This window comes from Megalobrama amblycephala, linkage group LG13, assembly GCF_018812025.1.
Source record: "Megalobrama amblycephala isolate DHTTF-2021 linkage group LG13, ASM1881202v1, whole genome shotgun sequence".
Taxonomy (NCBI): Eukaryota; Metazoa; Chordata; class Actinopteri; order Cypriniformes; family Xenocyprididae; genus Megalobrama; species Megalobrama amblycephala.
Window position 1 is genome coordinate 14106737 of NC_063056.1, and position 27032 is coordinate 14133768.

Sequence of the window (27032 nt, forward strand, 5' to 3'; positions counted from 1 at the left end):
ATTGTACTGTTGTTTAATTACAGAATTGTTCAGCCGATGAAACATCTTTCCAAAAGACTTTCAGTAGAGGAACACTCCATAAAACAGTTTTGAAAGTTTTGAAAATTACATGTGATTGAGTACCTTTGTATATTGCATGCTATTGTAAAAGACTGTAAGTCTGTCCCTCACAGCCTTGTTTTCATCCGCATTAAAATGGCATCTACCCAGACTAAGGTCTATTACTATGGTGGTTTGTTTGTGCATCTTGACCAGGATGACACAGCAGCCAATTCAAAAAACCATTCTTCAAATGGTTTTGAACCCTTTGTTCAATAAAAATGAAACCTAGGACACCTGATTCCTCGCAACATGCTGATTATATCCGACATCTTATATAAGTCTCTGCCCATTACAGTAGTTGCCATTTTGTATTCATTTTTTTGCTACTCCTTCAAACGGAAATTGGCTCAGATAATGTTTGGGAACCCCCCCACCCCCACCCACACACACACAAAAAAAGACTGAACAGAATTTTTTTTATTAATATTTGTTCAAAAGTTACGATGTCGTACACTTAACAGTGTTGATCCAAAATTGGTTCAAAGGCTGTCTTTGATCAATCGAAACGAAACTCGGTCTGCTTCATCTGAACAATGTTCTGAGGGTCCATGCCAAATTTGGGAACAGTACCACCTACAGGTCATGAGATCTGAATAAAATTGCAATGTTTGCTCATAACTTTTGAACAGTTTGTCAGAAAATCTTGGTCTCTATGGATTCCTTGTGTCATGCCAAATCTGTGGATATGGATTTTGTCTAGCGGCCCGCCATTTTGAAATTTCCCATAAATTGCAATATCATTTAAACCAGTGGTGTCCAAACTCGTTTCTGGAGAACCACTGTCCTGCAGAGTTTAGCTCCAACCCCAATTAAACACACCTGAACCAGCGAGGTCTAATTAGGCATACTAGAAACTTTCAAGCAGGTGTGTTGAGGCAAGTTGGAGCTGAACTCTGCAGGACAGTGGCCCTCCAGGACCGAACTTGGACACCCCTGATATAAACTATTTGATATATTGGCGCAATCATACAGTAGACAGCATGTCCTGAAGGTATCTGAGAATTTTGCACCACCTAGTGTTCCAGAGATATGTTTTTTTTTTTTATTGCAAAAATGCTTATAACTTCTGAAAACATTGTCGAAATTTTGTTTTGTTTGTTTTTTGTTCTCTGTGTCGTTATGTTCCTTGGTTTATGCCAATTCCAACGATATCTCATTTGTCATTTTCCATCAATTTGCCTGTCCGCCATATTGAAGTAATTGAAAAATGTTTTTTCGCTACTCCTCCTACAAATTTTGCCCAAAATCTGACCAGGATGATCTTTGGACCGAGCTGCACAGAAATGACTGGACGGATTATTGATATTTGCTACTGTTCCCGAGAAATTCCTTTCTGAAGTTGACCATCGCTGCGTTTGTTGTCCTATTCTAAATAGCTTAGCATGCTAATTCTTTATAATGTGGCCATAAGCTACATTAGTGGTTAAATTAGCTTAGCATGCTAACCAGTTAACATGCTAACTGATGCCATTCTTGCCTTGAAACCTCTTTTCGGTAATATGGAAAATGTGTGTCCTCTGTGGTGTGCTGTGATAAGCGACAAGCCCAAAACCTTGCTTTGGAGCATAATGAATCAGCGTATCGAATCATGATTCGGATCGCGTGTCAAATGCTCCGAAGCTTCATGAAGCAGTGTTTTGAAATCAGCTATCACTATATAAATCGTTATTTTATATAGTTTATTTAATTTTACTATTAAACTAACCCTTTAATAGTGTTTTGTGCTTTTGAGATTCACATTGTAGAGCCTTTGACCGTTTAGTGTGATCCACTTTGATGTGCTTGCTGTGACCGTTATGCTTGCTGTACTTGCTGTGCTTAAAGTGCTTGAAGTGCTTGCAGTGGTAGCTGTGGTTGTGGTTTTGGGCTTGGCCCCCATTGCTGCTTGCAATTATATTTTTAAATTATTGTTAATAACAATCTATTTATTATTTATTGGTTTATTATTATTTATTAAATATTATTTATAAATTGTTATTACCTTTCACCTCTTTTGCACCCTTCTGTTCTCACTCTAAATTGCTTTCTCTGCTTTTATTTAACTTCCTTTTTTTATCTATATTTATTCTTGCTCTCTCTGTCTCTCAGGTGTGTTGTTCAGTATTGAGGTCACGTCAACATATTTTGCAGTGAGGAATTACTGGAGAGGATATTTCGCTGCCACATTCAGTGCCTTCATTTTCCGAGTACTGTCAGTGTGGAACAAAGATTCCGGTGAGACACACACACAAGCAGATAAATGATAAATGAATAATAAATTAATTTCATGGTATATGTCAAGCTGTCCACTGCTTACTGATCTCTATAAATGAAATACATTAAACAACATTTAATTTCGGTCCTCAATTTTGATAAGCCAAGGAGTGTTTTAAAAGTGCTAGTGCAATCCAGGAGCACTGAGACGTTTCATTCTTTGTATTACTCTGTGTTTGCAGTCTGTGTATTAGTGGTGGAGATTTTTTGCAGGTTACATTGTTACACCGGTAGATGAGTCACTGAATCATTCACTCTACTCTAATCATTATCCTACTTTACCTTCATTTGAAATGGTTTTCATTTGAGGAGCAAAAATAGAAAAAGTAACTGCCAATATTGTGTTTAAAATGTAAATTACTCATTATTAACTTGTTCATTGAACTATTTTGTGTATAAAAGCAATATCACACATTCAATCTTAGTGTTGTTCTGAAAGGGTTAGTTCACCCAAAAATTTAAATTCTGTCTTTAATTACTCACCTTTATGTTGTTCCACACCTGTAAGACCTTTGTTCATCTTCGGAACACAAATTAAGAATTTTTTTATAAAATCCGATGGCTCAGTGATTGCCAGCAAGATAATTAACACTTTCAATGCCCAGAAAGGTACTAAAGACATATTTAAAACAGCTCATGTGATTACAGTGGTTCAACCTTAATGTTATGAATTGACGAGAATACTTTTTGTGCGCCAAAAAAACAATAACGACTTTATTCAACAATATCTAGTGATGGGCGATTTCAAAACACTGCTTCATGAAGCTTCGAAGCTTTACGAATCTTTTGTTTCGAATCAGTGGTTCAGAGCGTGTATCAAACTGCCAAAGTCACGTGATTTCAGTAAATGAGGCTTCATTGCGTCATAAGTGTTTCGAAATTTCAATAGTTTGCCACTGGGGGGCGTGATTTTGGCAGTTTGATACACGCTCCGAGCCACTGTTTTGAAACAAAAGATTTGTAAAGCTTCGAAGCTTAAGGTTGAACCATTGCAGTCACATGAACTGTTTTAAATATGTCTTTAGTACCTTTTTAGGCACTGAAAGTGTTAATTTTCTTGCTGTCAATGGAAGCCTTACTGAGCCATCAGATTTTATCAAAAATATCTTCATTTGTGTTCCGAAGATGAACGAAGGTCTTACGGGTGTGGAACGACATGAGGGTGAGTAATTAATGACAGAAGTTTCATTTTTGGGTGAACTAACCCTTGCATATCAGCACTGATCAGCACTTGTGTGATTTTGCTTGAATATGAATTAAATGGTTTTCTTTTCCACAGTCACGATAACAGCACTGTTTCGTACAAACTTCCGTATGGACTTCCCTTTTGACCTGCAGGAACTGCCAGCTTTTGCAATAATCGGGTGTGTGGGTTAGTGTATGTGCATGTATGTTTGTGTATATATCATATATGTATACTTACCCTCCTAAAAAAAAATCTTTAACATAAATATAGCATTGATAGAAAATATTTTATAAAAATGTTGTATCTTCAAATATTGTAGATGTTTCCATTTTTGTTCCCTAGCTGATATATTTCAAAATGTGTGTGTGTGTGTGTGTGTAGGATCTCATGTGGGTTTCTAGGGGCATTCTTTGTCTATCTGAATAGACAAGTTGTCCTGATCATGAGGAGACCAACGGCTCTTACGCGCTTTCTCACAAAACAGCAAGTCACCAATTACACATGAATAAACTATTTTTTAATCAAATATTTTTACTGTTCTATGCTTACTTATTATTCCACTATTTCACTTGTATTGCATATGACATTAAAAACAACATTAATAACTTCAAAACATCATTATAACAGACCATCACAGTAGTAATTAATTAATCTGTGTGTGTTTGTTTGTTGTAGCCGGTTGATTTACCCTGGTGCCGTGACGCTAATTATATCCTCCTTCACATTTCCTCCGGGCTTCGGCCAGTTCATGGCTGGAGAGGTGTGTATTTAATTTTTAAGTAGACATCCATAGAGCAGTGTTACTCAAACTTAACCAGTTTTTGTTTGCAAGAGACAATTTTTAAAAACAGCCTTTGAACATGCACCAAATTATTGATGTAATAGTTTTGCTTTAGAATCGAGATTTTAAAAGTGCACTCAGTAATCTTTTACTTTGCTTGTTTATGATTGTAGTTTGTTTTTATATTGAGACCAAGCTTGTTTGCTGAACTTAAAGGGTTAGTTCACCCAAAAAAAACAACAACAAAAAATCTGTCATTAATTACTCACCCTCATGTTGTTCCACACCTGTAAGACCTTCGTTCATCTTCGGAACACAAATTAAGATATTTTTGATAAAATCCGATGTTATGAATTGACGAAAATCCTTTTTATGTGCCAAAAAAAATAAATAAAAAATAACGACTTTATTCAACAATATCTATTGATGGGCGATTTCAAAACACTGCTTCATGAAGCTTCGAAGATTTATGAATCTTTTGTTTCGAATCAGTGGTTCGGAGTGTGTATCAAACTGCTGTGCTTGTTAAATTGTTTGGTTTGTTTTTTCATTTAGATTTACTTTTATCCTTATGCTAAAGTTTATGTCAAGTAAACATTATTATTATTATAATTATTGCTGTTATCTATGGAACCTCACGCATGACGTGGATGAAAAAAATGGATTTCAAAGCTACAAATGAAGAATTAATTCCTACAACTTATTCATTTATGGCCACGTTTTATTCATTTGTTCTTAAATCATTGGCCACGTTGTACTAATTTATTCCCTAATTTTAATTTATTTAAACTGTAGCCACAGTATCTGGTTTTCCCCCAACATGTAATCTGCAGGTCTTCGTAACTATTGGTAATTCTTGACACATTCGAAACGACTTGTCATGTGCTCCCAACGTGGTGGCACTCATATAGTGAATTAATGACCCTCTAGATTCATCTCATTTGGAGTATTCATCATATTTCTGTGTAAAAGTAATCATTTAAAATTACTGAGTGCACCTTTAAATTGTTAATACATCCTTGCGCAGTTCCAACACCATTCTATAAGAGAAAATGTTTTCACTTTCTGAATGTCAACTTCAGCCAATTTAGCCTAGATAAGCTATATTAAGCCGCAACACTGCCATTAAAGAGCCGCAATAGAGCAAAAAAGCATCTGCTGTTTCCCTGATACATCATGAAAGAGTCCTTAGGTAGTCTTTCTCTGTTTAAGGTTTCTCTTTTGTCACACAGCTGATGCCCAGAGAGTGCATTAATTCACTATTTGATAACTTCACTTGGACAAAGATCTGGGGTTCACCGGCTCCTCCTGGATTGGGTCGCTCTGCTGCCTGGCTCCACCCACAAGTCAGCGTCTTCGTCATCCTCCTCCTCTTCTTTGTGATGAAGGTGCTCATCCATCATTTGACTGCTAGGCAAAGTTTTCTATAACCAAGTTACATAACGTATGCTGTGTGAATGCTAATTTCATTTTCCTCCTCCGTTCATACATAGTTCTGGATGTCTGCGGTCTCTACAACAATGCCGGTCCCTTCTGGAGCTTTCATGCCTGTTTTTATATTGGGTCAGTCATTCTTTTCTCTTTTTTAAAGCATAAAATGTTATTTTTTTATGTTTTTTGAATGATACTAAAAGGCCTTTTTCTTACTATAAAAATGTATGAACTATCAATCAGAGGACAGATGGCATGTAGAAGATTGTGTTACAACAGGTTTCTCAGATTTTAGACATTTTTGCCGAATTTGTGTATAGGTTTAAAATAATTACATAATGAGATAATACATATCATAATTTTAATAGTAATGTGACTGAGATAATATGATAATGGTTCTGAAACAAGCAGGAGCAGCATTCGGCCGTTTGGTGGGTGAGATCATGGCCACGCTTTTTCCGAATGGAATTCTGTTTGATGGGATCGTGTACCAAATCCTGCCTGGAGGCTATGCAGTGATAGGTCTGCAAATATTCCGCTTCCAGCCAATCCTTCACACCCCTAAAATCCATTTTTACTCTTATAGTAGCAGATTTATACTTCTCATATGCTCTAAATGCTTCTAAATTTTCAAAATTGGACCCTTTGCTTGTCTGTGTGTGTGTAGGGGCAGCAGCTATGACAGGAGCTGTCACACACACTGTTTCAACTGCAGTGATCTGTTTTGAACTGACGGGTCAAATCTCACACATTTTGCCCATGATGGTGGCCGTGATTCTCGCCAACATGGTGGCACAGGGTCTACAGCCTTCTCTTTATGACTCCATCATTCAAGTCAAAAAGCTGCCCTATCTCCCAGAGCTCGGCATTGGCCACATCAGGTACTGCTACTGGACCTCCGAAGACTGGCATATTTAGATACGATATTGGATCTGAATTGATGAAAGTATCTTTGACCTTTCTTTCCCTTCAAACAGTATAATTTCTTTAGAGGTTTATTTGATGACTTTGCTCTTTATGTTCCACACAAGGGAAATGAAAAAAATGATGGACAGAAACTACCTTGGCTCTTGACATAAAATATCTGTCTCTCTCTTTTTCTGCATGGCAGTAAATATAATATCTTTGTGGAGGACATCATGGTGAAGAAAATAAAGTTTCTGTCACCTCAGTCCACTTACAGAGAGCTGAAAGAACTCCTGGAGTCCACGTCTCTCAAAACCATCCCGCTCGTTGACTCCAAAGGTCTGTGTTGGGTGAACAAAAACAATTATGTGGAAAAAATCATTTTATATATATATATATATATATATATATATATATATATATATATATATATATATATATATATATATATATATATTGTTAAAAAAATAAAGTCGCAATTATAAGAAATAGTTGCAGTAGTGAAACACAAATATATATATAGTAGTGAAACACAAAGTCACATTGTGCAATATTAGGAGAAATAGTTGCAATCAGGAGAAACAGATATAGAGTCACTCTGAAGATGTTCCATTGTAATTGTGAGATGAAGTTCAGAATAATAAATAGTCAGATTATGAGAAATAAAGTCAGTTACAAGAAAAAATTCAGTTACAAGAAAAACATTCTTAGTTATGATATATAAAGTCACATTATTAGATATAAAGTTACAATTAACTCGTTCCCTTCACCAGTGCCAGTATTTTAATTTTTAATTTTTTTTTATCGTTTTCAGAAAATTTTCATGGCCCCCACAATATTTTGTTGTATGAATACTTTAACATACAACATATCAAAAGACAGAACAGAGAAAAAATTATTCTAGCTTCATGCATTTTTTTTTTTATCAACACTTATGTGGTAAGTTTAATAAAAAGCAACATTTTGAACAAAAAGCTGAGATAATCGTGTGGTTGTCGAAAACTATGTCCAGATCAGATTCAAAATGATGATCAAAACATAGCGTTGTCTCATAAATGATGGAAAATTCTCTCAATGACAGGGAAGCGTTGTCTCATAAATTATGGAAAATTCTGTCAATGGCAAGGAAGCGTCTCATAAATGATGGATAATTCTGTCAATGGCGGGGAAGCGTTGTCTCATAAATGATGGAAAATTCTGTCAATGGCGAGGAAGCGTTGTCTCATAAATGACGGAAAATTCTGTCAATGGCAGGGAAGCGTTGTCTCATAAATTATGGAAAATTCTGTCAATGGCAGGGAAGCGTCTCATAATTGATGGAAAATTCAGTCAATGGCAGGGAAGCATTGTCTCATAAGTGATGGAAAATTCTGTCAATGGCGGGGAAGTGTTGTCTCGTAATTGACGGAAAATTCTGTCAATGGCAGGGAAGCGTTGTCTCATAAATGATGGAAAATTCTTTCAATGGCAGGGAAGCGTTGTCTCATAAATGATGGAAAATTCTTTCAATGGCAGGGAAGCGTTGTCTCATAAATGATGGAAAATTCTGTCAATGGCTGGGAAGCGTTGTCTCATAAATGATGGAAAATTCTGTCAATGGCGGGGAAGCATTGTCTCATAAATGATGGAAAATTCTGTCAATGGCGGGGAAGCGTTGTCTCAATTGATGGAAAATTCAGTCAATGGCAGGGAAGCGTTGTCTCATAAATGATGGAAAATTCTGTCAATGGCAGGGAAGCGTTGTCTCATAAATGATGGAAAATTCAGTCAATGGCAGGGAAGCATTGTCTCATAATTGATAGAAAATTCAGTCAATGGCAGGGAAGCGTTGTCTCATAAATGATGGAAAATTCTGTCAATGGCAGGGAAGCATTGTCTCATAATTGATAGAAAATTCAGTCAATGGCAGGGAAGCATTGTCTCATAAATGATGGAAAATTCAGTCAATGGCGGGGAAGCGTTGTCTCATAATTGATGGAAAATTCAATCAATGGCAGGGAAGCATTGTCTCATAATTGATAGAAAATTCAGTCAATGGCAGGGAAGCGTTGTCTCATAATTGATAGAAAATTCAGTCAATGGCAGGGAAGCATTGTCTCATAATTGATAGAAAATTCAGTCAATGGCAGGGAAGCGTTGTCTCATAAATGATGGAAAATTCAGTCAATGGCAGGGAAGCATTGTCTCATAATTGATAGAAAATTCTGTCAATGGCGGGGAAGCGTTGTCTCATAATTGATGGAAAATTCAGTCAATGGCAGGGAAGCATTGTCTCATAATTGATAGAAAATTCAGTCAATGGCAGGGAAGCATTGTCTCATAAATGATGGAAAATTCTGTCAATGGCGGGGAAGCGTTGTCTCATAATTGATAGAAAATTCAGTCAATGGCAGGGAAGCATTGTCTCATAATTGATAGAAAATTCAGTCAATGGCAGGGAAGCGTTGTCTCATAAATGATGGAAAATTCTGTCAATGGCAGGGAAGCGTTGTCTCATAAATGATGGAAAATTCAGTCAATGGCAGGGAAGCGTTGTCTCATAAATGATGGAAAATTCTGTCAATGGCAGGGAAGCGTTGTCTCATAAATGATAGAAAATTCTGTCAATGGCAGGGAAGCGTTGTCTCATAAATGATGGAAAATTCTGTCAATGGCTGGGAAGCGTTGTCTCATAAATGATGGAAAATTCTGTCAATGGCAGGGAAGCGTCTCATAATTGATGGAAAATTCTGTCAATGGCGGGGAAACGTTGTCTCATAAATGACGGAAAATTCTGTCAATGGCAGGGAAGCGTCTCATAATTGATGGAAAATTCTGTCAATGGCGGGGAAGCGTTGTCTCATAAATGATGGAAAATTCAGTCAATGGCAGGGAAGCGTTGTCTCATAAATGATGGAAAATTCTGTCAATGGCAGGGAAGCGTTGTCTCATAAATGATGGAAAATTCTGTCAATGGCGGAGAAGCGTTGTCTCATAAATGATGGAAAATTCTGTCAATGGCAGGGAAGCGTCTCATAATTGATGGAAAATTCTGTCAATGGCGGGGAAACGTTGTCTCATAACTGACGGAAAATTCTGTCAATGGCAGGGAAGCGTCTCATAATTGATGGAAAATTCTGTCAATGGCGGGAAGCGTTGTCTCATAAATGATGGAAAATTCTGTAAATGGCAGGGAAGCGTTGTCTCATAAATGATGGAAAATTCTGTCAATGGCAGGGAAGCGTCTCATAATTGATGGAAAATTCTGTCAATGGCAGGGAAGCGTTGGCTACATAAATGATGGAAAATTCTGTCAATGGCAGGGAAGCGTCTCATAAATGATGGAAAATTCAGTCAATGGCAGGGAAGCGTTGTCTCATAAATGATGGAAAATTCTGTCAATGGCAGGGAAGCGTTGTCTCATAAATGATGGAAAATTCTGTCAATGGCGGGGAAGCGTTGTCTCATAAATGATGGAAAATTCTGTCAATGGCAGGGAAGCGTCTCATAATTGATGGAAAATTCTGTCAATGGCGGGGAAACGTTGTCTCATAACTGACGGAAAATTCTGTCAATGGCAGGGAAGCGTCTCATAATTGATGGAAAATTCTGTCAATGGCGGGGAAGCGTTGTCTCATAAATGATGGAAAATTCTGTAAATGGCAGGGAAGCGTTATCTCATAAATGATGGAAAATTCTGTCAATGGCAGGGAAGCGTCTCATAATTGATGGAAAATTCTGTCAATGGCAGGGAAGCGTTGGCTACATAAATGATGGAAAATTCTGTCAATGGCAGGGAAGCGTCTCATAAATGATGGAAAATTCTGTCAATGGCAGGGAAGCGTTGGCTACATAAATGATGGAAAATTCTGTCAATGGCAGGGAAGCGTCTCATAAATGATGGAAAATTCTTTCAATGGCAGGGAAGCGTCTCATAATTGATGGAAAATTCTGTCAATGGCGGGGAAACGTTGTCTCATAACTGACGGAAAATTCTGTCAATGGCAGGGAAGCGTCTCATAATTGATGGAAAATTCTGTCAATGGCGGGGAAGCGTTGTCTCATAAATGATGGAAAATTCTGTAAATGGCAGGGAAGCGTTGTCTCATAAATGATGGAAAATTCTGTCAATGGCGGGGAAGCGTCTCATAATTGATGGAAAATTCTGTCAATGGCGGGGAAGCGTTGTCTCATAAATGATGGAAAATTCTGTAAATGGCGGGGAAGCGTTGTCTCAAATGAAGGAAAATTCTGTCAATGGCAGGGAACGAGTTAAGAGAAATAGAGAAGAGAAATCACAGTTGTGAGATATAAAGTTACATTTCAAGATATAAACTCATGTTGTGAGATAGTCACAAGAAATAAAGTCGCAATTATGCAAAGCCGTCACAATTGTGAGATAAAAAGTCACATTTCAAGATATGAAGTCAAATTGTGAGATATAAAGTTGCAAATATTTTATCATGATATATAGTCACATTGTCAGATATAAAGTTGCAATGATGAAAAATAAAATCGCAATTATGAGATATTGGGAAATACACTGTAAAAGTCGCAATTGTGAGATACAAAGTCACATAGCAAGGTATAAAGTCAAATTGTGAGAAATAAAGTTACAATTACAAGAAACCTATTAAGTATAAAATCAGAATATGGAAACCCATTTTTGCCACAAAGTAAAAATAAAAAATATTGTGAGATAAAGTTAAATTGAGATAAAGTTAAAAATAATAGTCATATTGTCATTTATTTTTTGCAATCGCAAAAAATGAGTCACAATTGTGAGTTATAAAGTCACTTTTTACCTTTTTTTTCTCATCTCAGTTTTTTCAGTTACCTTTTTTTTCTCATCATCTTTCTGGTGAAGCTGGTTGTATGGTGGTATGCTGATTACCATCTAAGCTAGACTTTTTAACATGATTTTGTAATGTGTAGGGGTGTGATGATTCCTGCGAATATTTGAAATTCATGAAAAAATGACAATTTATTTCCCATGCCCAGAGTCAATGATTCTGTTGGGCTCAATTGAGAGATGTGAACTTCAGGCCGCCTTTGATTGGTGGCTGTCAGCCGAGAGGCGGGTTTATAACCGAGGTGAGGGTGTGCCCAGCCCGGGGTCACCGGTCAGCTGGCAGTCCTTCGCCTTCGTGGATGAGGAGGTTGGAGAGGAGAATGGAGACAAGGTGAGAGGAGCTCCAGAAGTATTCTCACACACTGCTGTTCCTAGAAGGCCGCCTAAGAGAATGCCTTTGTTTTCATTTTGTTTTGCTCAGAGGTGGATTTTAAGTTCTCTGATCTGACATCAATAAGCAGAGCTTTGTGCCAAATAAATGTTCTTTTTTAAAAATCAAGCAAATTATCTGAGTGTACTAATCTTACACTGTTACTAAAATGATTAACAGGGTAACACAGTCTCTGAAGAGTGTAACGGCCCACTGGGGTCCTCTAAAACCACAGACATCTCCACTAATCACACCACATCTGGTGAGTTACCTGGCAACAAGTTCTCAAAGGTTTTAGCTAAACTCTACACCAGCTCACCATACTTTGTGTTAGAACACATTCATGGAGCTCATTCATTCCAGCAAAATATTTACCAGAAGAGGTTTGTGATATCAACACTGGCCTGTTTAAGTTGATTGATTAGTTCTTTGATTCATAACAGGTGCCCTGCAGTCCATGAGGAGAACACTTCATCGTCTTTTCTCCTCATCTTCCTCATCAGGGCAGACTGAGCCAGAGGTGTGTCTTTTAACATGATTGTCACTTACCAAGACAACACAACCTAGTGATGAACGGAGTTAACATGAGTGCATTTTAAAGCAGAAAATCATCTATGATATGCTGTTGATTACCTCAGACAATAATTTTATCCCTTTCTTATCCCTCATAAACAAACAAACTCTTGTGTACAGTGATGGACCTACATTGGAAATCTGTTAATGCATTACATGTTTATCGGCTTTACATGGTCATGACAGGAGACAAATTTAAGCAATATTTTATTTGTTATATTCAAGTCAAGTCAAATTTATTTATATAGCGATTTATACATTTATTAATATAGCACACAATACACATTGTTTCAAAGCAGCTTTCCAGGCAATCATGAAGTTAATATTTATAATTTCCTAATGTCTTCATACCTTATAGTCGCATTTAGCAGATTAGAGCTGGGCGATAACATAGTTTACATTTTGTGACAAAACAAACAATCAAGCAGTTTTATATATTTATAAGGGCAATATCCAAAAGTGATAATTTTTTTAATATAATTAATTGCATGATGTGACGATTAATCTATTTGGCTGAGACCCCTAAAAGATAATTTAAAGTCATTATTGTGTTAAATGAGAAAAACATCAAATAGACATTACAAAAAGTAGCTTTAGAAAAAAAATATTTTATTTGATTCAACATAGAATTTATTACACATAAACTTTTAGGCTTCAACGGCCATGAGGGTGAGTGATGACAGAATTTCTGGGTGAACTATACCATAAAGGGTTAGTTCACCAAAAAATGAAATTTCTGTCATTAATTACTCACCCTCATGTTGTCCCAAACCCGTGACACCTTCATTTGTCCTCAGAACACAAATTAAGATATTTTTATGAAATCCGAGGGTATCTGATCCACACATAAGCAGCAATGACACTGCATTTTTGAGTTCCAGAAGGGTATTAAAAGTAATCGATAAAACGGTCAACGTGACTACAGTGGTTCAACCTTAATGTTATGAGGCAATGAGAATACTTTTTGTGTGCAAAAACAAAACAAAATAACGACTTTTTCAGCAATATCTAATGATGGGCCATTTCAAAACACTGCTTAATGAAGATTCAAAGCTTTATGAATCTTTTGTTTCGAATCAGTAGTTCGGAGCGTGCATCAAACTGCCAAAGTCATGTGAACCACTGAAATTTCAAAAGACTTATGATGTAACGAAGCCTCATTTACTGAAATCACGTGACTTTGGCGCTCCGAACCACTGATAAAAAAAGAAAAATTAAGCAAAAACACACAATATTGTCTAAAATATAACACCATATTAACTTTCTATTTATTTTGCACTCATGTGGTATTGCGATCGTAACGATATAGTGTATATCATTATAGAAATATGCGAGAAAAGCTCATACAATGGATATCTTGAATTTTATTGTACTTTTAACTGCATTTTATCAGCATCGTAATGCAGTGAGTTGGTGCCCCTTGTCACCAATCAGTTTTATGAAATGTAAGATGTACTACGTAGGTATATATAGTGTTCTCAACCTTTTTGAATCAAAGGCCCCCCATTGTCCATTTTCCAGTATTTCTGCTGTAACTGTGACAAAGCTGCTTGTTTTCAAATTTTTGTTATAAACAGGACCTGGGAGTAAGATATTAAATTTATTAACTACTGCTAGGGGCCCCGGACCCCATGGTTGAGAACCACTGGAATATAGTTATAAATAAATAATAATAATCAAACCAGCAAACAAAAAAGAGCAATTACATAAGATTCACAATATTTAATTACATCTATATTTTCATACAATATCCATCTCTCCTAGTATTTAAAAATAATTGGTTTTAATTTTTTAATAAAATAAAATAAATTGTAACACATTTTAAATGTAGATGGAGAAAAATCTCACATTTTCATATTCTTAAATTTAAAAGCTGGTTGTGACACATTTTGTCCTTTTCACTTCACTGAGAAGACAGTTTCACATCAGCAGTTATCAGCTCTCGCCGACAGGTGGCGTCAAATATGCTGTGTGGGGCATTTGAAGTCGCAAAACAGGATGAAAAATTTAAGGGGTTATTTTTTACTGTGAATTATGATGTTATCCTCCAAACATTCATGTACTACTTCTGACCCTCCGTCTACCTCTCATTCCTCTGTATTTTCTGTCTCTCTGTAGAGCCCTGCTGCTCCTCCTGTAGCTGATAACATGACTCCTGAAGAGGTAGAGTGATGAATTGATTTATTTCCACCGCAGTTCAGACAGACGGCCACAATTAGCACATCAATTCCAGAGTGATCTGTGAGCTGTCAGTCACTCTTAGTGACATCTTGACCCTGATTATGTTGTATTGGGCTGTTCAGATCAAAGCCTGGGAAGAGGAAGAGCTGGATAAGCCGATTGACATTGATCAGATCCGTGTTGACCCCTCACCTTTTCAGCTGGTTGAGAGAACATCTTTGCATAAGGTAATCCACAATCCGATTGAGATCACATATGAAATACTGTGTATTATATTGAGGATTTATGTCTTTCCAAGTGAATCATGAATTAGTCTTTTATCTGTATGTGAATGTCAGTCCAAAGCTCTCATTATTTCATGCCCTCAGGGAAATGTGTTTTTTGTTAAAAAAAACAACAACTTCATTATATCCTGCATTCAGGAGTTTACATATATAGGCCCCAAAACATAAAAAGACATTTAAAAAGTAAAAAGACATTTAATATATTTTTCCATTTTTTTTTTTTTTTTTTTTTTTTTTTTAAAACAACAATATTATATTCTGAATTATTAGAATAAGGAATCTATATTCTTTTAGAATACAGGATTCTATTAAGGATTCCATTGGAATAACAATTCTGTAAATATAATGAAATTTTAATTATATATTTTATTATCTTCATTTATTGTTAATTGTTAATGTTTAGTTAAATGTTATATAAATGTTAAGTATTATTTTAACATGATTTTCAAAACATTTTTATTTGTATACACAGTATAAAATCACACATGTGTATATATATAAAACATGTTTAAAAGTAATGGTAAAATTAATATAATATAAAATATATAACTATGTTGGGGTCAGTAAGATTTTTAAAAAAAAATAAATGGATACTTTTATTTGTATTCTGCACAGATGAATGAATGAAGGGTTAACTGACTAAAACTGTACTGTGAAAGATTTCACAAATTACAATAGTAAAGTTAAGCCCTTAGGAAAGGGTTACCTGACCAAAAATGTACTGTGAAAGGTTTCACAGATCAGAAAAGAGATGTTAGGCACTCAAGGAAAGGGTTAACTGACCTGACTGTACTGTGAAACCTTTCACAAATCAGAATAGAGAAGTTAAGCACTCCTTGAAGGGTTAACTGACAAAAACTGTACTCTTTCACAAATCAGGCGTGCGTTTCCCAAAAGCATCGTTAGCCAACTAAGATTGCAAGTTCCGTCATCATTAGCATAGTTCAAGGATTTGGTGGTTCCCGAAATCATAGTTCAAACAAACATTCGTAAACTGCATCACAAACTTGTGTGGTTGAAACGGAAGCTCTCGAGCTGTGGTTAGAATAGTTTCTTGTTTTTATGACTTAATAAATCCTTATCTTGAGCAAAATAAGCAAGCTGACATTAAGTACAATGCATATCTTTTATTTCGAATATATACAAATGTCATTTACACATTTTAGTTTGTCGTGAGATTTGAAGCACCGTTTTTGAAGAGTGTGCACGTGTTGAAGAATGAGTTTATGATTGAATCTGGAAATAAAGCAAAATAACTGAGAAAAATGCGAATTAGTCCTCAGATGCCAAGTCCATCATTTATAGCAAAATATCTAGCATTAATTCGATCTCAAACAGATTCATTTAAAGAAGTTATTACTCACCACCTGCGTGACGTCATTCACCAACGTGGCTGAATGACAGGTTTGCGACAATATGGTTTCGGGAAACAGTCGTGACTAGCTAGTTGATTTGTTCAATGATGCATCGTACTATGGTAGTGAAGCAGCGAGTTACGTCGTCGTACGGGAAACGCACCCCTGAATAGTAGTGATGTTAGGGACTCAGTGAAGGGTTAACTGACCAGATCTGTACTCTGAAACCTTTCACAAATCAGGATAGTGATTTTAGGGACTCAGGGAAGGGTTAACTGACCAAAACTGTACAGTGAAAGTTTTCACAAATCAGAATAGTGAAGTAAAGGACTTAGGAAAGGGTTACCTGACAAAAACATTACTGTTAAACTTTTCACAAATCAGAATAGTGAAGTTAAAGGGTTAGTTCACCCAAAAATGAAAATTCTGTCATTTATTACTCACCCTCATGCCGTTCCACACCCGTAAGACCTTCGTTAATCTTCAGAACACAAATTAAGATATTTTAGTTGAAATCTGATGGCTCAGTGAGGCCTCCATAGGGAGCAATGACATTTCCTCTCTCAAGATCCATAAAGGTACTAAAACATATTTAAATCGGTTCATGTGAGTACAGTGGTTCAATATTAATATTATAAAGCAACGAGAATATTTTTGGAGTGCCAAAAAAAACTAAATAACGATTTATTTAGTGATGGCCGATTTCAAAACAATGCTTCAGGAAGCATCGGAGCATAAATGAATCAGTGTGTCGAATCATCTGTTCGGAGAGCCAAAGTCACGTGATTTCAGCCGTTGGCAGTTTGACACGCAATCTGAATCATGATTCGATACACTGATTCATTTATGCTCCGATGCTTCATGAAGCAGTGTTTTGTAATCTGCCATCACTATATAAGTCATTATTTTGTTTTTTTGGTGCTCCAAAAATATTCTCATCACTTTATAATATTAATATTGAACCACTGTACTCACATGAACTGATTTAAATATGTTTTTAGTACCTTTATGGATCTTGAGAGAGGAAGTGTCCATTGCTCCCTATGGAGGCCTCACAGAGCCATCGGATTTCAACTAAAATATCTTAATTTGTGTTCTGAAGATTAACGAAGGTCTTACGGGTGTGGAATGGCATGAGGGTAAGTAATAAATGACATGGGTGAACTAACCCTTTAAGGACTCAAGGAAGGCTTAACTGACAAAAAAATGTATTGTGAAATATTTCACAAATCACAGATAGTCTGTTTGAGCCTAGTATGACCCAACTAGATGACCATTTTTAAACTTATAAGCTGATTTATCTATCTAATGGCTTGGACCGTTATTCATTGGCACAGCCTGTTTGTCATTATTACACAAGAAAAAGAGGACAAGAGCAGTGAGAAACACTGAAATGCAATGAAATGCGATTGTGAATGTTTTCACAAATCAGGCTTAAATTTAAAAGTGATTTTGTATTGACGCGGTCTGCGTGTTTATTGGAAATAGATGTTAAACATGAAGAATGCCTATTTTTCCACATTCCTGACAAGATTCCTGGTCAAGTGCTTTGCTGTGAAGAAAATCACAAATCAAGCAGATCAAGATAACACTGGAGTCAGTCTTCTAAGTGTCCAACTTTTGGAGCTATATACATTATAAAATGAATTAAATTAAAATATTTAACGCAATTAACACAGGATCCTTTTTTTTCCCCTGGCATCCCTGGATAGCATTACATTATATGATCACGCTATCATTAATTCGGCTCTGTATTCACTGACCCAGAATGCACACAGAAAGCCATTCTAGACAGCGCGCCAGTACGGCATTGAGTTCTCTTTCACGTTTGAATAGACAGAAACACACAAAATTATGTCAAAATGCAGCCTTAAAACACAGCCTTAAATGAGTTCAAAAGTCTTAAATGACTGTAAAGAGTTGTGCGAACAACTCAGATCCGCATCATGTGTGTCAGCTCTTAAAGTGACAGCAGCCTAATACACCTGCTGCTGTCTGTCATTAATGGTAATTAAACAATAAAAAAGATAACATAACTCACAGCTTTTGTAGCTTTAATAAGGATTAAGCTGTATATTTTAGAAACTAGTAAAATTTGAAAAAAATCCTTAGCATTGAGCCCTACTATATTAAAGGCAGCTATATTTGTTATATTTTTAAAGCCTATTAAATGTTAAAAATGATGCATCTCAATCATACTGTAATGTTGAATGGCTACTTATTTAATCCCCAGAAACTGAGAAAAATGTATGTACATCAGTAGCTGTATTGATAATGATGATACTGGTATGATATATATATATATATATATATATATATATATATATATATATATATATATACAGTGGTGATCAGAATTATTGGCACTCTTGGTAAATATGATCAAAGATGACTATAAAAATAAATCTGCATTGTTTATCCTTTTGATCTTTAATTAATAAAATTAGCAAAAATCTAACCTTTCATTGAAGGAAAAGAATTGAAAGTGGGGGAAAATCACATTATGAAATAAATGGTTTTCTCCAAAACACGTTGGCCACAATTATTGGCACCCCTAGAATATTTATGAGTAAAATATCTCTGAAGTATATTCCCATTCATATTTACATTTTTTTAGCACACCAGGGTGATCATGAACATGAAATTGTCCAGCCATGACTTCCTGTTCCACAGGAGTACAAACATGAGGAAACACAAAAGCCAAATTCCCTTAATCATCACAATGAGTAAAACCAAAGAATATAGTTCTGATGTGCAGCAAAAGATTGTTGAGCTTCATAAAATAGAAAGTGGCTGTAAGAAAATAGCGAAAGCATTGAAAATCCCCATTTCCACCATCAGGGCAATAATTAAGAAGTTCCAATCAACTAAAGATGTTAAAAATCTGCCTGGAAGAGGATGTGTGTCTAAATCGTCCTAATGCGTGGTGAGGAGGAAAGTTTGAGTAGCCAAAGACTCTCCAAGGATCACAGCTGGAGAATTGCAGAGATTAGTTGAGTCTTGACTCTCAGAAAGCCTAAAAAAATGATCAAACAGCACCTACATCACCACAAGTTGCTCGGGAAGGTTTCAAGAAAAATCCTCTGCTCTCATCCAGAAACAATCTCCAGCATATTCAGTTGTCAGACACAACTGGAACTTCAAACGGGACCGGCTTCTATGGTCAGATGAAACTAAAAAAAGAGCTTTTTGGCAGCAAACCCACCAGATGGGTTTGGTGCACACATGGATAAAAAGTACCCCATGTCCACGGTTAAATATACTGCTGGATGTTTAATGTTATGGGCCTATTTTTTTGCTGGAGGTCCTGGACATCTTGTTCAGATACATGGTACCATGGATTCTATCAAATACCAACAGATAAAAAAAATCAAACCCTGACCACTTCTGCTAGAAATCCAATAATGGGCCGTGGTTGGAGCTTCCATCAGGACAATGATCCAAAACAAACATCAAAACCAACACAAAAATGTGTCACTGAGCACAAAATGAAGCTTCTGCCATGTTCGTCTCAGTTCCCTGACCTGAACCCTAAAGAAAATGAGTGGAGTGAACTAAAGAGAAGAAGAACCAACATGGATCTGGGAATCTGAAGGATCTGGAGAGATTCTGTATGAAGGAATGATCTCTGATCTTGTCAGGTATTCTCCAAACTCATCAGGCATTATAGGAGAAAACTCAGAGCTGTTCATTTGGCAAAAGGAGGTTGCAAAAAGTACTGAATAAAAGGGTGCCAATAATTGTGGCCGACGTGTTTTGGAGAAAACCATTTATTTCATAATGTTATTTTCCCCCCACTTAGAATTTTTTTCCTTCAATGAAAGATTCGATTTTTGCTAATTTCATGAATTAAAGATCAAAAGGATAAACAATGCAGATTTATTTTTATAGTCATCTTTGATCATATTTACCAAGGGTGACAATAATTCTGATCACCACTGTATATATACAAGTATATATTTGCTTGTTTGTTTCAGACTCACACCCTGTTCTCTCTGCTGGGTCTCAGTCATGCATATGTAACCAGTATTGGTAAACTGGTTGGGGTGGTTGCACTAAAAGAGGTAAAGATGATTTACCACCTCTGTCTATATGTATATTTACATTCTTTCTGTCATATTCTGGTGTTTGAGTAAGTAAATCTGCTCCTCTCTCTTTTTCACACCCAGCTCCAGAAAGCAATCGAGGGTTCGACTCGTAGCGGAGTGCGACTGCGTCCCCCTCTGGCCAGTTTCAGAGACGCAAGACGCAAGGCCAAAAAGCCTTCTCATTCCCCTTCCGTCCAGTCCTCTCCCACACGGGACAGAGAGCTGTGGAGCGAGGGAGTGAAAAGAGAGACTAAAGATGAGTCAGCTGGTAGTTGTATCCAGACAGCAGAGAAAGAGTGTGATATCGCCACGGGCAACGGCAACAGAAGTACCGTCAGCACCTCTCAGGAGCAATTGCCTTCCCCTTCTTCTTCCACACTCCCTCTGTCCTCTCTTCATTCTGTGCCTGAAGCAGAGGCGGATGCTGATAGAGAGAGCGATGAGGAGCCTTTATAGGTGTATCGTTTTGTAATTTACACAAATTCAGCCCTCCAGGGGGAGGCAAACCATATTATGGTGCTGCCTTTGAGCCCAGCATGGGCCGTCGGACTGTTGGCTGATTCTCTACTCTCTGGACAGGACTCTTTCTTTCTAGATGTTTTTATTCAGTTAAGTTTCTTTTGCTGTCTATTACATTTGTACATATGGACAGTCGGTCTGACACATCTCACTGAATGTCTTCCCCCCACATTGCCAATCCATCCTAGTGTTTGTCTGCTGTACTTCATACTATATCTCTGTAAAAAAGTGAAAATGTTTGTAAAAATGAAAGATTTATTACCTTAAGCTATTTATACCTGATCTGACCCTTAAAAACTTCTTGTCTTGGTGTAACCCAATGCATTCAGGTTAATTCATTCATACTAAATATTTAGTTTTGCTCATTTAAATGTTGCAACATGAAGCACATTTTACACTGGGTTGAAAATGGACAAACCCAGCAATTGTGTTGTTTTGACCCGGCAGTTGGGTTAAATGTTTGCCCAACCATTGGGTAGTTTTATTTAACTCAACTACTGTTTAAAAATTACTGAACTGCTTTCTTAAAATGAACCCAAAGTATGTTGGAAATTAACATTTATTAATAAGTTTAATGAATAATAATTAAACAATAAACATTTATTAAATTGCTTATTAATAAATGTTCACCTTTTGATTATTATTTTTGCCTCTAGTAATTATGTCTGATTTTTAATTTCCAACCTATTTTGGGTTCATTTTAAACCAGCCATATAGTAATTTTTAAACAATAGTTAAATAAAACTGCCCAGCACATTGGGTAAACTTTTAACCCAACCTTGGAGTTTGTTCATTTTCGGGTTGTTTTTAGCCCAGCATTTAGGTTTAATCCAGCATTAGCATGTAGGTTTCCTTTTTTTTTTCTTTTTTTTTTTTTTCTTTTTTATACATTGTAGATGTAAAATTTAAAGGAATATTCCAGATTCAATACAATGTTGTTATTGTTAACTATGACTAAAACTATTATATATCACTTTTTGGTAATTGAAATGAAGATGAAATAATAAAAGTTAAGTTAAAATATGTTTGTTGAAGTACTAAAATGAGTCAAATTAAAACTGAAATACAAAAAAATAAAACAGAGAAATAAAAAAAAACTCAGAATCACAAAATTATTAAAATAAAAACTGATAATATAAATATAAAAGCCAATTCAAAATATTAATAAATACTATAGTGTTGTTTTAGTATTATGAACATACTATTATATATAATAATAGTATAATACTAAAATAACACTGGTTTAATGAACAAAATTTGTGACAATGTTAATTACCACAAAAACAAATTTGTCCATTTAAAAAAAAAACAGTAAACATCAGTGTTACAGTGAGGTACTGTAATGTTTGGATTTAAAAGCAGAAATATGAAGCTTGTACTTTTAAAGTACTAACGTTAATTTGTCTGTTTAAGCTAATTTGTACTTTTTGAGCTGGAAAGTTGTTTAAATAATTTTTACAGCTGTTTTATGTGATTTTGTCCACACTAAAATCATCTTAAAGCGTAGTTTTTACACCATATGGCTATAATATTATAATCGTGAGTATATTAACTTTAAAGGGATAGTTCACCCAAAAATGAAAATTCTGTCATCAGGAAGATATTTGGAAGAATGTTTGTAACCAAGCAGATCTCGCCCCCTATTGACTACCATAGTATTTTTTTTTCTACCATGGTAGTAAACAGTGTTGCCAACTGCTTTCAATTGAAAGTAGCTAATACCAAAGTCCCTTTAAGACGAGTCATTTCACTCGGTGGCCATCTTTGAAATGCCTCTCGGGCATCCTGGGCATCATGCAGCTCCTATCTCTTTGAATGGGGAAACATCAAATTCTCCAAAACTGTTCGCCAACAACCGGCTCATAAATTTAGTTTCTAAACGCTCGAATCATGACAAAAAAAAACTATTTTTCAGGCTGTATCAAGCTAATGCGCATGCGCAAACCTAAATGCGCGTCTCTTCGGAGGCGCGAGTTTGACTGTTTCTATAGAAACCCGTGATTCTAACGGCCGCTGAAGTGACGCGATGACTTTACCAGTCGGCGATTGGCTCTTATTTAGAAGGCGGGACTTATTCCACCATATTGCGCGTTACACTTTCTCCCATTCAAAACAATACGAGTGACACGTCTTGTGTTATTCTATCCGCTTGTTAAGTTGTGACGTAAAGAACGCCGTTTCCGGGTCCAAGCCTCGACTCGTTTCACTTGAGAATGCCATCGACGGCTGATTATGAGCGCTATTTATTCATATTAAACATCAATCATTTTAAAAAGTTAAACATTTTAAATACTTACAGTCTACACAACAGTCTCCGTGCTCACAGCGTCACAGACATTACTATTTTAACGATTTAAAAAAGATGAATCATTGTCTGGCCATCTGGAATTTTGGTGTGGAGATAAAGGTTATGATTATAATTTTTTGTAGTATTAAACCACATCGTGTGAGTATATTAGCACCATTTGTTGTTTTCTTGCGGTATGAGATGGAGCGTTAAGACCCGGAAGCGCTGCCGCGTGACGTCAGACTTAACAACCGAATAGTCTTTGCTAATACTGGTAGCTAAATGTCACTTGATGACATCATAATGGCAAATTCATTGATCTCTATAAATATGAATATAGATCAGTGGGCAAAATAAGAATCTAGATAAGGTTTGTCCAAGAAGTTGCTAGATTTGTCCTTAAACTTTTTTGGGGAGAAAAAAAAAGTCTCAAAAGGGGTGGGGAAGTCACTACATCTAAAAAAAAATCGCTAAATTGGCAACACTAGTAAATGGGGGGCAAGATCTGTTTGGTTATTAACAATATTCCAAATATCTTCTTTTGTGTTCAGCAGAACAAATAAATTCATACGGGTGTGGAACAACTTGAGGGTGAGTAAATGATGAAAGAACTTTCATTTTTGGGTGAACTATTCCTTTAATGCATTGCTCCCATTCACTTCCATTGTAAGTGCCTCACTATAACACAGATTATTATTATTATTATTTTTATTTAAGAAAAAGTGAAACTATTTTGGGGGTTATCAACATTATGCCACAAATTGTTTCCATTGATCTTGTACTGAACCTGGAATATTCCCTTAATCACTAGTCATTCATTATGAAACAGTTTTGTTTACTACATAATTGAAAGGGTTAGTTCACCCAAAAATGAAAATGACCCCATGATTTACTCACCCTCAAGCCATCCTAGGTGTATATGACTATCTTCTTTCAGACGAACACAATCAGAGATATATTTAAAAATATCCTTAGTCCTCCAAGGTTTATAATGGTTGTGAAAGGCAGCCCAAATTTTTGAAGACAGAAAAAAAAAATACATCCATACGACTCCAGGGGTTAATAAAGGCCTTCTGAAATGAATCAATGCATTTGTGTAAGACAAGTATCCTTATTTAAAACTTTATAAAGTAAAATAAAATCCATACGACTCCAGGGGTTAATAAAGGCCTTCTGAAATGAATCAATGCATTTGTGTAAGACAAGTATCCTTATTTAAAACTTTATAAAGTAAAATAAAATCCATACGACTCCAGGGATTAATTTTTTTTATGGATGGATGCATTTTTTTCGTCTTCAAAATTTGGATTACCATTCACAACCATTATAAACCTTGGAGGACTAAGGATATTTTTAAATCTCTGATTGTGTTCATCTGAAAGAAGATAGTAATTACATACACACATTGAAAGTGAGTAAATCATGGAATAATTTTCATTTTTGGGTGAACTATCCCTTTAAGCTGCAAAGTCATTACTTTTATCATTGAATCTTTGATTATTCTGATTATTGATGAATATCCGATGAATTTTTATTTGTCTATAATTGTGTTCTAATGGTCTCAATAGCATGCAGACTTTTTTTGCCACGTCTTAAAAATACACAAAGTGCGCAATAATGCTTTGTTTGCTTCATTTATTGGTTTCTTCATTATTTTTTGGGGAAAAATAAACAAATAGCAATATTCTTGAAGGTCAGGTAGGTGTTTTGTTCGTGCAGGAAAAAGAGATGGGTAAGAGAGAGAGTTCGATGGAGGAAGAGCACATTGGAAGAACCGTCTTATAACCTTCAGTAAAGCATGCATAGATATACGTGTCACAGAGCACTTCTTATATCACACCTTTTATAGCTCAGTCAGTCCCACATGAATGGATCTGTGTCTGTATAGCTCACTGAACATGTTGAATCCATGTATTCCACTGTTAAACACATTTTATCATGACACTGTTTCTTATCCAAAGTATTACTTTTTCTGATTATGATTCTTCCACCAGACAACACAGGGTTTGAGTAATAGACAGATAACATACGAAGGGAAAGAGAGAGGAGAGAAAGACAAGTACACAAGTTCACAGAAAGAAGGAGAGAGGTAGAAGAAAGGACCGGTTACAGCATCATGCCAACAGACAGTTTTGTAGTGAAAGATGGCAGTAGAATCGTACAAAAAATCCATTTGAAATTAGTTAGTCTGTAAACACAAATGATAAACAACTACATCCAACTAAGTACATTTGGCTTTGTTATTATTTATTCATTCGTATATACCTTATCTTACATAAAAAGCAATAAAAGAGGACATGACATCACTCCTTTGGTTGCAGTAGTATTACCTGGCTTCGTGTGATTGGCATGTCGCTTTAATAGGGTGATTATGGTTGAAATCTTTGAGGCATTTTTCAGATGGAAAGGTGAAAGTATGGTAGTGGGATTACAGGCACAACAGAGTAAATAAAGAAATTGCTTTTGAATTGACAATGAACTAATCAGTTGTCAGATCATCCAGAATCATGGATAAGGAACATAGGTCATTTAATATCCCTCAGGTGACATACTGAATGTATGTATGACTTAATAATGTACAGTCAGAGTGTTGGGGTCTTGTTATTTGTTGTCCAGCTGACTGATTATTAATTTGATTCTGAAATTATTTTACATCCTTATCTAATCCTCCAATACAACATACAAAACAACCGGTCTAGCAATAAGATGAACACTGCAACAGCTAATCAGTAAAACTGAAGTCCTCTGAGGACTTTTCAATACAGTCGATAACTGAAATGCAAGATGGCACCAGCTGTGTTTGTATGAAATGAGAAAGAGTGAGTCTGTGATGCGATAAAGATACACAAAAGTAACGGCGGTTTTAGTTATCCGGATAAACCGTCTAGCCTACAGCGATGGAAAAACTACAGAAGCTAAAAAACTATATTTATCTCACAATTCCGACATGCTTTCTTGCAATTCCGAGTTTATATCTCAGGATTTTGATTAATATCAAAGTCCCTTTAATTAAGACAAGTCATTTCACTCGGCGGCCATCTTTGAAACGCCTCTCGGGCATCCTGGGCATCATGCAGCTCCTATCTCTTTGAATGGGGAAACATCAAATTCTCCAAAACTGTTCGCCAACCTTACGATTAAATTTCATATTTGAAATCACCAATGAAATCTAACAACAACCGGCTCATAAATTTAGTTTCTAAACGCTCGAATCATGACAAAAAACCCTGTATTTTTCAGGCTGGATCAAGCTAATGTGCATGCGCAGACCTAAATGCGTGTCTCTTCGGAGGCGCGCGTCTGACTGTTTCTATAGAAACCCGTGATTCTAACGGCCGCTGAAGTGACGCGATGACTTTACCAGTTGGCGATTGGCTCTTATTTAGAAGGCGGGACTTAGTCCGCCATATTGCGCATTACACTTTCTCCCATTCAAAACAATACGTGTGACACGTCTTGTGTTATGCTATAGTCTTTGTTAATATTCTATATAATGATGCCAAATCTACAGAATCTTGTTTCTGCCATGGGGAAAAATGAAAACATTAATTGCAACATTTATCTCACAATTCTGATGTTTTCTTGCCCTTTTTTTCTATCTCGCAATTTAAAAAAATGTTCTAGTAGAATTGTGAGATACAAACTCAGAATTGCGAGATATAGGCTAAACTCAGAATTTTGAGGGGGGAAAAAATCTGAATTGTAAGATGTAAACCGCATTCTGAGAAAAAAGCCAGAATTGTGAGATTACGAGTTGCAATTGACCCTTTGCCGGGAATTTGATTGACAAGTGATCTAACCAGTTATAACGCCAAATCTGCCATTTTGTCCGACAAAGCAGTCAGGAGGTAGAAGATTAGCCTCGGTGGACTTGAACTTGAAGAA

General features: G+C 36.1%; 1 protein-coding gene across 6 annotated transcripts in view; it reads left to right on the forward strand.

Annotated features, from left to right (window-relative positions):
* The window catches only part of clcn1b (chloride channel, voltage-sensitive 1b), a 54941-nt gene extending 33924 nt beyond the window's left edge, over window positions 1–21017 (forward strand). For 4 of the 6 annotated variants that reach the window (XM_048154062.1, XM_048154061.1, XM_048154064.1 and 1 more), the window contains 16 exons: window positions 2191–2316; window positions 3635–3719; window positions 3923–4024; window positions 4217–4301; window positions 5555–5710; window positions 5816–5885; window positions 6162–6275; window positions 6421–6634; window positions 6865–6998; window positions 11640–11821; window positions 12041–12122; window positions 12304–12380; window positions 14552–14596; window positions 14737–14841; window positions 20231–20317; window positions 20423–21017. In XM_048154062.1, coding sequence (XP_048010019.1) covers window positions 2191–2316; window positions 3635–3719; window positions 3923–4024; window positions 4217–4301; window positions 5555–5710; window positions 5816–5885; window positions 6162–6275; window positions 6421–6634; window positions 6865–6998; window positions 11640–11821; window positions 12041–12122; window positions 12304–12380; window positions 14552–14596; window positions 14737–14841; window positions 20231–20317; window positions 20423–20797 — 2039 coding nt within the window. In that variant the 3' untranslated portion in view covers window positions 20798–21017. The remainder of the gene's footprint in view (window positions 1–2190; window positions 2317–3634; window positions 3720–3922; window positions 4025–4216; window positions 4302–5554; window positions 5711–5815; window positions 5886–6161; window positions 6276–6420; window positions 6635–6864; window positions 6999–11639; window positions 11822–12040; window positions 12123–12303; window positions 12381–14551; window positions 14597–14736; window positions 14842–20230; window positions 20318–20422) is intronic. The other 2 variants (XM_048154066.1, XM_048154063.1) reach the window with 1 other exon arrangement.
* Window positions 21018–27032: the final 6015 nt, after the last annotated feature.